The sequence below is a fragment of the Acanthaster planci genome, linkage group LG16 (assembly GCF_054643075.1).
Source record: "Acanthaster planci isolate LZ-2023a linkage group LG16, COTS_SCS, whole genome shotgun sequence".
NCBI lineage: Eukaryota > Metazoa > Echinodermata > Asteroidea > Valvatida > Acanthasteridae > Acanthaster > Acanthaster planci.
In genome coordinates this window covers 7,638,486-7,651,893 of record NC_141792.1, presented here as the reverse complement: position 1 = coordinate 7,651,893, position 13,408 = coordinate 7,638,486, and the positions used below count along the sequence as shown (strand labels likewise).

The 13,408-nt window shown below is 43.6% G+C and overlaps 1 protein-coding gene across 6 annotated transcripts in view; it reads right to left on the bottom strand.

Moving 5' to 3' along the window:
- LOC110986563 (ATP-dependent chromatin remodeler CHD5-like) overlaps positions 1-12,984 on the bottom strand; it is a 46,696-nt gene extending 33,712 nt beyond the window's left edge. For all 6 annotated transcript variants that reach the window (XM_022248524.2, XM_087147077.1, XM_022248525.2 and 3 more), the window contains exons 1-12: positions 12,710-12,984; positions 11,965-12,077; positions 8,557-8,637; positions 7,627-8,044; positions 6,912-7,024; positions 5,941-6,141; positions 5,181-5,324; positions 4,458-4,640; positions 2,659-2,853; positions 1,725-1,927; positions 1,342-1,497; positions 642-747 (exon numbers count right to left, since the gene is read on the bottom strand). In XM_022248524.2, the coding sequence (XP_022104216.2) occupies positions 642-747; positions 1,342-1,497; positions 1,725-1,927; positions 2,659-2,853; positions 4,458-4,640; positions 5,181-5,324; positions 5,941-6,141; positions 6,912-7,024; positions 7,627-8,044; positions 8,557-8,637; positions 11,965-12,077; positions 12,710-12,821 (2,025 nt within the window). In that variant the 5' untranslated portion in view covers positions 12,822-12,984. The remainder of the gene's footprint in view (positions 1-641; positions 748-1,341; positions 1,498-1,724; positions 1,928-2,658; positions 2,854-4,457; positions 4,641-5,180; positions 5,325-5,940; positions 6,142-6,911; positions 7,025-7,626; positions 8,045-8,556; positions 8,638-11,964; positions 12,078-12,709) is intronic.
- Between the last annotated feature and the right edge of the window lie 424 nt (positions 12,985-13,408).

The window sequence follows — 13,408 nt, the reverse complement described above, 5'->3', positions numbered from 1 at the left end:
TTTCCATGACTTTGGTCATTTTTACAAAATTCACTGACTTTTCCAGGCCTGGAAAACAAAAACCGGTTTCCATGACTTTTTCTAACTTTTCCAGGCTCCAGGAACCCGACAAAGAACAACTTTTTACACTACTTAGTACCAAAGCTATTCAAAGATTTTATCACGCTCCGCTACATTATTTGCTTGGAGCCCCCCCCCCATGTGATGAGAGCATTCCTAATATTTTGAAGCCAATTTCATACTCTTCACCAGGGTTTTGAGTGCACATCTGATGTCCCACACCCTTTGCGGCAAGACTCGCCAGGGTTGAAATGTGCTCAACTAAGGCAAGCTCACAGCATCAGGAGATTACAAACGTCCCATTCACATTACCTTTTGCGCCGAGTATCAACCAGACCTTTCGGCCGCATCCGACCAACTTGACCCCTGCCGGCAAAAGCATGTGGGCATACCGGGGAGCCACCGTCTAGTAGCTTGAGCCATGTCCCTAAAGTGCATTATGTTCCTCTAAGCTGCAGCCTGCCGGTTCCGACAGGGCCATGCTCATTGGCACAGGGGATATTGACACCTTCCCCCTGCCCGGTGGTCAGGTACACAGAGAGGCTTAGAGAGTTAACGGGGAGGGGGGGGGAGCCACTTACATCCACTTTCTCCTCCTCTTCTTCCTTCTCCTCTTTCTTGGTCTTTTTGCCCTTTCCCTTCTTCTTTTTGCTTAGTTTGCTGTCCAAAGGCGCGTGCATGCTCCTCCTGAGTGGGCAAACAAGTACATGTACGTGCACGAGACACATGTAAACAGCGCGGTCAGAATGTAGCAGTGCCAAGATACTGTCATCCGTGTTCATCTGAAGTGACATCAATTTCACACCATGGGATTGTATGTGGGTCCCCACTCGGCTGCCTGGTTTTTTCTTAAAAGTTTATGATCAAAATCTTCTTGTTTCCTATTTCGTTGTGCATGTTTGAGGTACCACTGCCGGTAGGGGGGGGGAATACCGCATCAGGTACGTCGCAAATAAACTTTGAGCCCAACAACGGGGGAGCAGGCCACACAGCGTGGAGCAATGCAGGGAATATGCATTTGGCTACTTCCACAAAAAAAGCCTGAAAAACAAGGCAGCACCAGGGACCACGAAGGCACTGTCGCGTCTTCCACTGGGCTTCCGCAGCAGGGGCTACGTCTATTGTCAACACATATCCCTACATTGGCAAGAGGCAAAGATCTAGCTCTAACTCTATACACAAAATCTGGAAGCGGCCTCAAATTCAATTGTGTGGGCCCAACAGCCTGCGGCAGGCAAAAAAATACCTTACGAAAAAGAAACTGCACATTGCTTGTCTTACTTGTGCGAGTTGTAATACTCAATGTGCTTGCGTCCGTCGGGGATGTCATCTAGCAGGTCCTCCTCTTCCCAACTGCAGTTGTCGTAGGTGAGGGAGCGCCACTTGATCAGGTACAGGGTCTTGCCTGAGCGGGGACGCACCTGCTTGTTGATGATTCTGGGAGGCGGGTGGGGGGGAGGAAGTGGAGTGGAGGAAGCAAGAAGCAACAGCTGTGAGTCTAGATTACACTGGGGCCAATTTGATGCCGTTGGTTAGCACAGGGCTGTACAAAAGAAACAAGCGCGTCTTGATCTAAAGCCACTCCAGCTGGACGCTCCGTCGGCAGAATCCAGAGGTTCATAAATCAGATTCGGGGCCAATCAAGGATCTGCTGCCCATCTCACCTGTGGATCTGCAGCCACTCGGGCTGGACGCCGTAGCGGTAGAACTTCTCCTCCAGGTTGATGTGGTGCTCGTCGTGGGCCTTGTTGCCCTGCTTGTGGCGCCAGTTGCCCCCGTAGGTCTCGCCGTCCTCCAGGGGAGGGGGCTCCTCCATGTCAAACTTGCGGGTGTAGTTGCGGTACAGGATGATGTGGAACACCTCCATCTGTAGGACACAGCAAAGACGATAAAAAAGGACTTACAAGAACAATGAAACGCAAGAAATTGGGCATTAATTTCCAATCTTTGTTTTACCATTTCTGAGGGTATTTCTCAATCTTTTGCCTTAATGCTCATACTAATGTGCATTATTCATGATTCATGAATACCTCAGACAGTCTCCCTATTCAACAACGTGCAACTTGACTGTGTATTAACATTTGATAATGCACACTGAGAAGTGATAATGCCTACTGCGTAAATCACGAACTGGCACCTGGATACAAGACAGTTTAATCGATTCTGAAGAGTCAAGAGTCTTTGTACACACGGCTCGCCACGCACGTGCCAATTGGATAATTTGCACAAGGAATATTCCATAAAATGAATGGGGATGTTTGGGAAAACGAAAGTAAAATTCTAGAACAAAAACGCTGGAAATCCATCATATATTGACTTCTTTTGACTCTCTGACTAAAAAGGTATTTATGAATATTTCCTGAAGTTGTACCTGTACTCCGCCGCTGATCATTTTTATGGAAACGGCACACTGTAGATCTCCAATTATTAGTTTATCTAGACATCCAAACGAAAAACGACCTGCATGTTGTGAAGCCTGAATGAGCAATGCAGACCCTTTCCGTGCGTCTTACTTCACCCTGAACCCCCAAGGTAAGTGTCAAACACTAAGTTCACATCGGAGTACTCAAGACTTGGGGTTACAGTGGCCAATCCTACCTGCAGCTCCGAGACCCAGTCACAATGCCAGTAGGACAAGCCGTGGAATTTACAGAAGAACTCCCTGGTGGGCTTGACGCCAGGCTCCTTCTTGGTGGGGCTGCCACACTCCGGGTCCAGGGGGTCGGTGTTGACCGGGGGCGTGGTCCAGCGCCAGGTCAGGATCTTCTGGACTTTGCCCTTGGGCGGCTCGCACTGGTCAAATTCGGATCAAATGTAACAAGTGAGGGGCTTTGGCTTTGGTTTTACTTGTGTATCATACAAACTTGGTGCCGGCTGATTTAGGCTTGTAGTATTGGCTGCAAAAATGAGCAGCATCAGAGGCCAATCAAGTGCATGAATGTCTGTGTGTGCACATTTAAAGGATCCAGGAAATGAAGTTTTCTTAGAATCACTTTTTCAGTCACTTAGAAGACTGATTGACAGGGGTGAGACCGGACCATAACAAAAAATCCACAAACTTCACTTGGTATTATTTGTACATGTACACATACATGTACAGTACATGTGCATGTTATGTACATGTACTGTACATGTATATGTGTATGTACATGTATACATACATGTAAATGTACATGTACATGTGTGTATACATGTATGTACTGTACATGTACTGGTAAGGTACATACATGTACATGTAGGCCAACTTGTACGTGTGTAAACATGGTAGGCCTAAATGGCATGCAGGTTTTGTCATGTTCATTAACCCATGCACGTATGCTCATTACAATGTACACAACATATACATGTACTTTCCATGTACATATATCCTAATCCTAAGTTACATGTATGCATGATATTGAATATGGACATGTACGACATTACTAAGGAGTTCCATGTTTTTTCTCCCGAGTTAAAATTTAAGAAAGATTAGTAAAAAGCAAGCAGTTTGCAGCAGTTTTGTATTTGTTTTAAAAAACAAATTTTAAAATTCAAATCATTAGCCCAGACATTGTTGATGCACACCTACAGCATGCCATGTCCTTTAAGCCTCCAACATCGTACTACAAGCATCTGCAATGCCCAAACTTATCAATCTTTGACATCTTTTTCGAGTTACGTGAACTGAACGGTGCACTTTTTCAAACATGAAAATCGACCAACCATTTCTGGACAAGTGAGGGCCCTTTGCTCTGAGGTAAATCCAGGTAAGTTTTTATGTTCAAATTGTGAACCCCAAATTTGTTATCTGGGAACATTTCTGTGAAAAGGATTTTTGCTGGATTACTGCCATACACTTTCACAGCAATAAACTGCCAAAGAAAATGAAATCTGCCATAGCAGTGGTTAGAAAAACCTAGAATTTTTCCGTGCAGAAAATCAGTGCTACACTGAGATTCAGTGCCTTGAATAACATCAAAGTTCTGCTCATGAATATGCAAATATGCATCTGCATTAAAACAAAAAAAACATCAAAATATGGGTTAAAATTGCAAAACAAAAATTTAAATTAAGGTCAATTGAAGCCCAAAGATGCAATGTCAAGGGGTTTTAGTAACATTTATAAAAATATTTCTATTTTCTGGTTCCTTTAACTAAAAATGGAGGACAGTGAGACAATACATGTGTCTTCTAAACCCTTCTTTCTCTGCCAAAACTTCACATTCGACACACAATACAGCAAGACTTGTGCCGCCCGGCAGGCTTCATTTTCCACCCCAAGTGCCGGCCAGAATGCCAGCCAGCGCTGGCTGGCGCGTTTACACTCCCAGGTACCCCCTCCCCTAGTCCCTACTCCTACCCAGCCGAGCCCAATCCCCAAAATGCTCCCCACCACCCGCCACCCCTGCTTGGCTTACCGAGCACCGCGGGCAGACCCACTCCCCGTCGGGAATCTCCTTGAGCGGGGGGTTGAGGCAGAAGATGTGATAGGAGGAGGGGCACTGGTCGCAGCAGAGCAACTCCCCACCGTCCTTGCAGACGCGGCAGAATTCCATGTGCTCGTCCTGTTCCTCCTCCTGGACAGGTACACCTTCCGTTTCCTGCAGCCAATCACACGAGTGTCAGAGCAACCCAACCAAAGCACTGCATCTGGATCAGTCAGTCTTTTCTTTTTCCGCCACTGGCCTCAGTGTAGACTTAATTACTGCGCAGAGCTTATTATGAAAATCATATCTGAACTTGGCAAATTGACTGTAACAAGGTTGTGTTTGAAGCCCAATCAGATCAACAGAAATTATTGCCATCATTTCTATACTATTTAAAGCCAAAATTGAACAAAAAACTTGTTGTTCTTGAAAGAATGTATCATTTTTTGAGATCAAAATCAGCTTGTGAAGAGCAACAAAGTACTGGGAAAAACCCAAATCAGAGCAAAATCAGGACTATTGCAGGACATTTTTACACCTGTCGGTATAACCAAGTGGACGCCAGTTCCCAGCCCTGTGTTTCATCGGGTGCTTCACTGACACGGTTTACTTGCGCACAGTGGTAAGATTAGTTCTTGCTATTTCATATGCCAGACTATTTCCGACTTTCAATGCTCAACGGTCCTCGATTTTGGGAGACTTTCTTCCACTTACACAGTGGGGACAGCTCCACTTGCCCTCGGGGGCTGCGTCCAGCTCTGGGTCCAGGCAGACCAGGTGATAAGCCCGGTGGCAGGTGTCGCACAGGATGATCTCCCCTCCCTGCTGGCACACCTCGCAGTAATCCTGGTGGTCAGTCTGGAAAAGAGTAGCAGAGAGCCCAGCGTCGTATCACACACGTTTCAAAGTCAGGACTCAATGACTGTGGTGCAGGGGATTCAAACTAGCCACTTGACCCCCAGCAGGTCAGAGGTCAAGCAGCAAGACGAGCAAGGGTACGCTTTGGTTGCCATGACCAGGAACTGACCTTACTGACAGGGAAGACATTTCTGATCGTGTTCCTAGAATCCATCTACGCAGAGTCTGTGAAACTGGGTGGAGCCCTATTTTGGGTTCCACTCCTGGCTTTCATTTTAGTATTTATCAGCATAAATCATATTAATTTGCAATAAAGTTTTATTTCCTTACTTTCATTTTCATTCTCAGGCCCCCCCCCAAAAAGTAAGCCTCATTTTCAATTCAAAATGGCCAACTTGAAAATAAGGCCAGCTGCTTCTCTTGTTTCTGAGTTCTGCAGATTTTTTGCAATCTGAACTTGGCAACCATTGCATGCGATGATGCAATACTAAAATCCCAAACCAAATTATCAAAAGAGCAATAACCACATCAACGTTTTCGTTACAACTGTAGAAGAGCACACCCCAAGGGTTAGTGAGCTCACGACCTGCTTGAGAACTAGAGGAGGTGAACTGACCTCGTAGCCGTCTTCCTCGGAACCCTTCTTCTTTTTCTTCTTCTTCTTGGCCGGCGGCATCTTCTTGGGGCGAGGCTTCTTGGGCTTGCGAGCCGAGGAGCGGCTGGCAGAGCTGTCTGACTGGACCGAGGGGGCGCTCTTGGCCTCCTCGTCCGACAAGTCGCTCGGAATCTGGTCGCTGAAGTTGCTGCCACTGTCGCTCTGTGAAAGAGTGGAAGAATGGGGGAAGTGCAGCATAGGGCCCACTGATGGCAATGCCGAAGAACGGCAATGGATAATAAAAGCAGAGTTAATTGCTTACACTGGATGGATGCGCTTTGTGGCCAAAGGACAGGATAAAATAATGTTTCCATCCTAAACTAATATTTATTAAGCCACTTCTAACAGACATCCACAACCCCATACACACACAAAAGACACAACAACCATTTCTTCTCAGCATGGACACAGGGTGGACCGAAATGGACAATTCCAGAAATTAGAGGTCCATGTTTTTGGTGTCCCTGTCACATCTGACACATGAATTTTTTAAAGTTCAGAACACATTTTCTAATTTCCAAGAGTGATGAATTGATGCAAAGTACCTGCCAGACAAATAGTAATAGTTTGAAATCAATTCCGGTGATATTTCCTTGTCAAATAACCCAGGTCAGATGTAACAGGGACAGGAAAATGTCACACTTTTTGGGCCCCTACTTTCTGGAATTACCCACAAACATGTAGGACGAAATAAAAATGACCAGCCCTCTCAATTGTGGTTTACTGAAGTTACAAGAGGGACGACACGCTTTATTCATTTTCTGGAGGGCAACATTTCAAGCCTATGAAACCAACATTTTCAAATTACCTATTTCTGATGTTCAACTTTTGCCGAATCACAGAATCAATCAACCAATCAATTCCACTCACTCAACAGATTTTCATTGGCACTTCTTGGAGGGGAGGGGATGATTTGCTCCAACGTGACTTACCGAGGAATGGGCTTTTCTCTTTCTTCCCGACTGGCCCGCAATCTTAATCTTGAGTGGTGCCACTTTCTTCTTTTTTCCCTTGGACTTGTCTTTACTGGCAGATTTACTCTTACCTGAAACATTTCCAAAAAAAAATAAAAAGCCAATCAAATCTTACCGTCTACCCAACAAGACAGTACATGCAAACGGCACAAATCACAGTCAGAAATTGAATTTCCAATTCAATCAAAAGTGGATGCTTTTGAATAGTACAAAACTTTTAAAAGAAAATGCGAAGCCAAAAACCTGACAAGCAGCTCCACAGCATGCTGCAACAGAATTTGGCATGTGACCTTGCTTGTATGTCTGACTTAACAGCTGATGGTGCAGCACGTTTTGTTCCATTCCACACTCTGTACACGTAATAATGCACCTGCAGTAGCTGAACAGAGCACTCGTTATCTATTTTACTTCAACCTACATGTATGCCAGTAATGATAAGGCACTGAATTAAGGTTTTGGTTATAAAGTTAAAACAAGAGACGTAAAATTCCCATATATATCCAAAAGAACAGTGCCCAATGATCAGCATAACTTCAATTTGTTATGCTACACACCCACAGGGAAACCTCCTCTGTACACATCCTGTGGAACAACAGCACTGGCCTGCAAGATGGCAGCCCTGCAAACCCTCTATATTCAATGCAGTCTTTGATAAAACCCCTTTCCATCTCACCTTTGGGCTCCTTGATTTCCTTGGCTTCTTCCGCATCGCCATCTCTCTCGTCCTCCTGCTGCTGTTCCTCCTCCTCCTGGGCTGCCGCCACCGTCGCCTCCTTGGCAGCGGTCGGCGGGGGAGAGGCCTCCTTGGGAGCCTCAGGCGAGGCCAGGATCAGTTGGGGCGGTGGGGGTCGGACGGTGCCACGCTTGGGGTTGCTTGCGGCAAACTCGCGCCAGAGGGAGGCCAGCAGTGTGGTCATTTTGGTCATGGGCAGATTGGGGGCATTCTCGATGACCAACGGGCGGACATGCTGGCAGAAGAGCTTGTAGTTGATCAGGCTCTCATAGTCGGCATCCATGTACTCCATCTCAAACTCCTCAATTCCAAACTCCCGCATCAGCTCCAGGGAACTCTTGGGACCCATGTCTTTCTCCTGTAACAAATGCCATTATGATTAAATAACTGCATGTATTTCACGTATGTATTTCCAATGCTTTCCTAAAACATAGCCACATGAACATCAACATATTTTTTGATTGACAAGAGGTGTGGTCACAACATGTAGGAAGGATGCCAAAATTATTTGGTATCTAATTTGGGGGAAATTTCATGATATTTCTGCATTTTCCAACCTGGTAAGGAAGATGTCTACCACTCAAATTTCTTGAGGACAAGACCAAATTTATGCCAACATCAGACTGATTGGACAGTGCAAAGAATCACATATTGCCCAAAACCGACACATTTATAACAGCCCTCGTACAGCATAAGCAATAATGTTTCCTTTCAAATTCATCAGGTTAAGTTGTAAAGCTCTTGAATATAAAAGAGATGTGCTTAGAAAATGAAAGACAATGCATATTGCAGTGAATACACAATGGACAAGACACTAGAAACCTTAACAATATATGAATTCCATTTTCCCTTGTTGGATTAACTACTTGCCTTAGGAGTTGTGTCTTTCTTCTTTTTGCTCTTGTGTTTAAAGATGATCTCGCCATCGTCACTCAGTGGGGAATCACTTTCCTAGAGAGTTGCAAACCATCCGAGACGAGAAGATTTAAAGATTTAAACTAATACCAAGTGCTGCAAAATCCTCAAACAGCATACTCCGAACCCTAAATCCTTTACAAAGATGAAGACTTGATTCGTGGCATGACACAGATGCAGTTTCGTCACAAATTTTTCCACCAAAGTTAGGACCTGACAAAATTTCTGGAAAGCCATCCTTGCAATGCATTCAATGCATGACATTAGTCATGCTTCAATATCACAAGCTCTGTCCGCACTGTTTTGGTAAAGCTGACCGAGACACTGAGTACTTTTCCCATTTTAAGTCCACAGCGGACAGCCTGGGACGTGTCTTCATAGTTGCTTTTCCTGAGTCCAGAGGTTACTTCTACTCGCCAACTGCTGCTCAGAAAAACTGGCCAGATACACGTAACCTTTAAGGCCTTAATTTCATTTTTTTTTAGGGCACTGCCATTTGGGCTGGCTGAAATAAAGGGCACTTTAAAGGTCCTTTCCCGAGACAATATCAAACTCCGGTGAGGACAGTGCTCGTCAGCAAGAGCAGCCCTGAAAACTGTACATCTGGCCTGAGCACAAGGTACAGGGACACCACATGTACTCTTTGCATGTTTGTGTGGCATTGTGTTGCATATGTGGCAAGTTTCTAATGTGTTGTTCCTCGTTTGGTCGCAATCATGGCAGGTATAATGCTTAAAACAGTCGCAAGTTGGACTGATGCTAAAACTTCATCATTCCTACAAGTAGATGACCACGAAGGACGTCAACTTCGTGTCTTGCAACGAAAGAAAGCACAAAACTAGGATATATGTAGAAAGGTCAAGCAAAGCGCCCTCATGAGTCATTACATTCACGGCTCCATTACCTCTCCACGGTCTCAGTAAAATTTTCCCGTGGCAAAAGTCCAATTACATACACGTACACTCTCATACTACAGCGACCACATTTTGACCATTTTCATTGTAATACCTTCCAAAAAAAATCCAGTGGACAGGGCTACTGACTGTAAATATCCCCATCCACAAGACCGCATGATACACGAGTAACACAGCTTTCAATCATAGAGTAATTCCTTGCTCTATGCTTTAACCCTAACCGCCAAGCATATTGTTTGGCTTACACTACACAATACTACAAAATACTAAGTAATGGTCTGGGCCTGAAGGACCTAGCGCTACAAATTACTAATTCTGGCTGGGTTACTTTTATTGTTACTTGTAAAGAGAACAATAAAGCCATGCATTCATAGTGCCACAGCACTGTATGGTGCATTGTCTTAACTATTGTATTTTATGGCTTCTGAGAATAAGGTCATGACCTCTGACAAGCGCCAGCGCTCAGTACTACATTTTACGACAAGTAGTAATTAGTAGTATTATGTAGGGTTAGGGTTACAGACTCACAATAACAGCGACTACTCACAGCAGCATCACACTCCTGATGCGCATGCATTATATGCCTCTTTGACCAACAGCGAGTTGCAAAATGCACCTGCAACTTGAGCTTTAGAAATTGCATGTGATTGTGATGCCGCCACAGTAACGTGTCTCCTGGAATCAGTCTGTATGTGCGGCTTTTTTAAAATCTGATTTCTTTCTAAAAGGCAATAAAAGCAAAGACAGTTTCTTCAAGCTAAGGTAATAATTATCCTCCATGCTGGATGATCTACAGTCAACGCCATGCCAATCTGTTTAACCAAACCAATTTATATAATAAAACTTATCATTTTTGTTGACATAAAATTCAGACCTCTTTCTGTTGCTCATAAAAAGGCTTATCATTGTTGTTTTGCACCTGGAAAAACCTGTCAAGTGAGGGCGCACCTTCATTTTTATACATATAATCCATTGGTGAGTTGCGTTTCACCGACTTCCTCTGCATTTTATTTACACAATTTTCATACATTTACAGACTTGTGTTTAAGGTTTGTACAAGATTTGAATCAATAGTGCTGAATATTTAGCCAGCTACATCTGGAATTTTGAATTGGTCAGTTTGTTTGCTTTGTTTGCTAAATTTAGTCAAAAAGATACAATTCAAAAATTCCCTCCCCCTCCCCGAAAAAATTTGTATGTCATGACGTTACACTGCGTTTACGGTACATGCAACAACCCTGTCCGCAAACATGTCTGAACCCAGTTGGACTTGTAGTTTTCTAGTTACAGATAATGTAGGTCAGTTCACACTTGCTGCAAAAGCAAGTTTACACGATCTCCATTTTGTGATGTCCAATCAGATGTTCAAGCTGCGAATCTACATACATTGTGACATTTCAGCTGGAAATTTCACCGAAAACATTTCGTGACATCAAAGTCGCTCTGCTTTTGCATTCACCTAAATTACCAATCAGCTTGTAAGACAAAACGTGATGTACCACCACAATGTCATTGTAGGAGAACATGCTAATGGCTTATGTTAGCATCAAAACTGACTACCCTTCCAAGTCACACACTACCTTTCCAGACAGAGTTCTTAAAAAAATGTAAGCTGTGTAAGTGAGCAAGACTTAAAGTCATTCTGAAGGTAAATAAATTGTCAGCACAATATTTTCTGAATCAGGGTTGATGTTTTGATTACTGTAATTGTAATCAGCATAATTTATGCTAAGTCTTGGCTCAATTTTTTACATGGAATGTTTTTTAAGCCACTGCTGAATTTTTCAGTTCGGTTTTCACTGGCCCTGTTGTGATGCCAAAATACTGAAAGAAAAGATTACTTTCAGACAATCATTGCTTAACAAAACACAGATCATAAGTACGTACGTACATAAAATTTGGTTTAATATCATAAAACAAAGGCTGGAATTTGAAAAAGCCATTTAAAAATGTAAAACAGAAACCGCTCTTTTGTGATAAAATTTGTTTCATTTCAAACTGAAAACAAACAAGTCCAAAACTGATGCAATTTCTTTAATGTACATGTACATGTTTTGCAATAACTGTAATGTTACCCTTTCCAAAGACATTACGTCAATTCAAGAGAATATACAGGTATAAAAATCGTAAAATAAAAACAGGATATCATGCAACAAGGAAGTCACTAGTTGCAGCATGTCAAGTCTATCATCAAGTCTATAGTATGAATCAAAATGTTTTCATGTTGAAATTCATATAGAAATAAGATGATGGATGAAATAAACAAGACTTGTAAATTTTTTTAAGATTACCCTTTACTAGTCCTCAAACATTAAAAAACATTGCCCACCAAAACTCCAGAGCAAAGGAGCCATGCATGCTACTTCGAGCAGACAAAGTGTAAACGCATGACACACCGCCAACAAGACGTGCACAAAAGCGGACTGCATGTACTGAACTTGGAACTTACCCCACCACTTTCTCTGTCCACAGACCGCTTACGTTTCTTAGATTTTCCTTCTTTGCGCTTCTCTTTTTTTGTTTTCTTGCTCTTTTTCTTCTTGGAAGGGGGAGATTCTTCGGCTGAAATTATTTGAAAAAGAGCTAAAGTGAGGAAAAATGCACACGAATTACAACGATTTTCCTTTTACGCCCCGACCGTTTTCGTCAAAACCCGCACAATCAGAGAACACCACTCGTTCATTCACGTTAGGCGTACGTGCGTGCGTGGCAGCTGAATAATTACTTCCCTGGGATAATTATCTCAAGACAGATCAGCAAAAATCTTCGACACTTTTGGAGAGGACATTTCCTCCAAAAACCCCAAACACACACACCACCAATATCAATGTACACCAGAGGACAAAATACGATGGAAAAGGCGATTGGATTGCACCCACAGAGCGAGTTTAATCTCCTCGAGTTCACGTTGTTTGGCGACGAACAACATGCATCGATTACGTTCGCGATGACCGATAGACCTTGACCAAAATTCACATGCCGCGCACCACATGGCATTGGGGAAATAAACTCAGTATTTACGACAGTGGAGGAAAATTCTTTCCACCATGCAGTCGCGTGGACACGGGAATATCATGCTTCCACTACTATAATTCTACGAGGGGATTCTGCCAGAATTCTGATAGTTTAGGGCCAATGCGATATTGCACCGAAGACCAAATTGTCGATATTCAAAATAGGAGCGTTCACTTTACCAGGATTGACATGTCCGCCTTCGGTAGGTGCACTCGTTCCATAATCAACAGAATCGTCCATTTCAAAGGAGTTTTCCTCGCCGTCTTCCTCGTTTCTACCAACTCCTGGCATCCTGGCCTGGTAGTTGGACACCTCCGTGGTGCCTACAGGTCCTGAATGCGAAAAACAGACGAAATGAAAAAATAAAATCCTATTTGGAGTGAGTGTCAGTCCCTCTTGGACCGGGGGAAGGTGCGAAGATGGCGCAGAATGGACAAAAAAAAGACTCACCCCCACGACAAAAGGGTGGCAAAACGGTAACTGTGCATGCGCAGTTTGACGTCACAGATAAAGATACATCCCATATTAATCACCCAAACATCCCATAATAATCACCACTTAGTTAATCAGGGTGACACAAGTGAGGAAACAAAAATACCTGGGGTGGGGAGAGGGCCAAAATAAAGACAAAACCCAGAGCCAACCAGCTTGGGTGGGAGCAGTTTTGTATACAGTCAATCAATTTTGCATATCAATTAGGGTCTTGTTCTTGAAAAGGGACCCGCAGGGAAATTTGCATAAGTTGCCAAGCGGAAACTACTCAAAAATTTATAATGTGAACCACTTTTGACTCGCAGGTAAGACGTGAGCGTGACATGTTTTCACTTATCGGGAAAAAGAATGAATTTAGATTTGCGCTAAAAAGTAGCAGAGCTCTT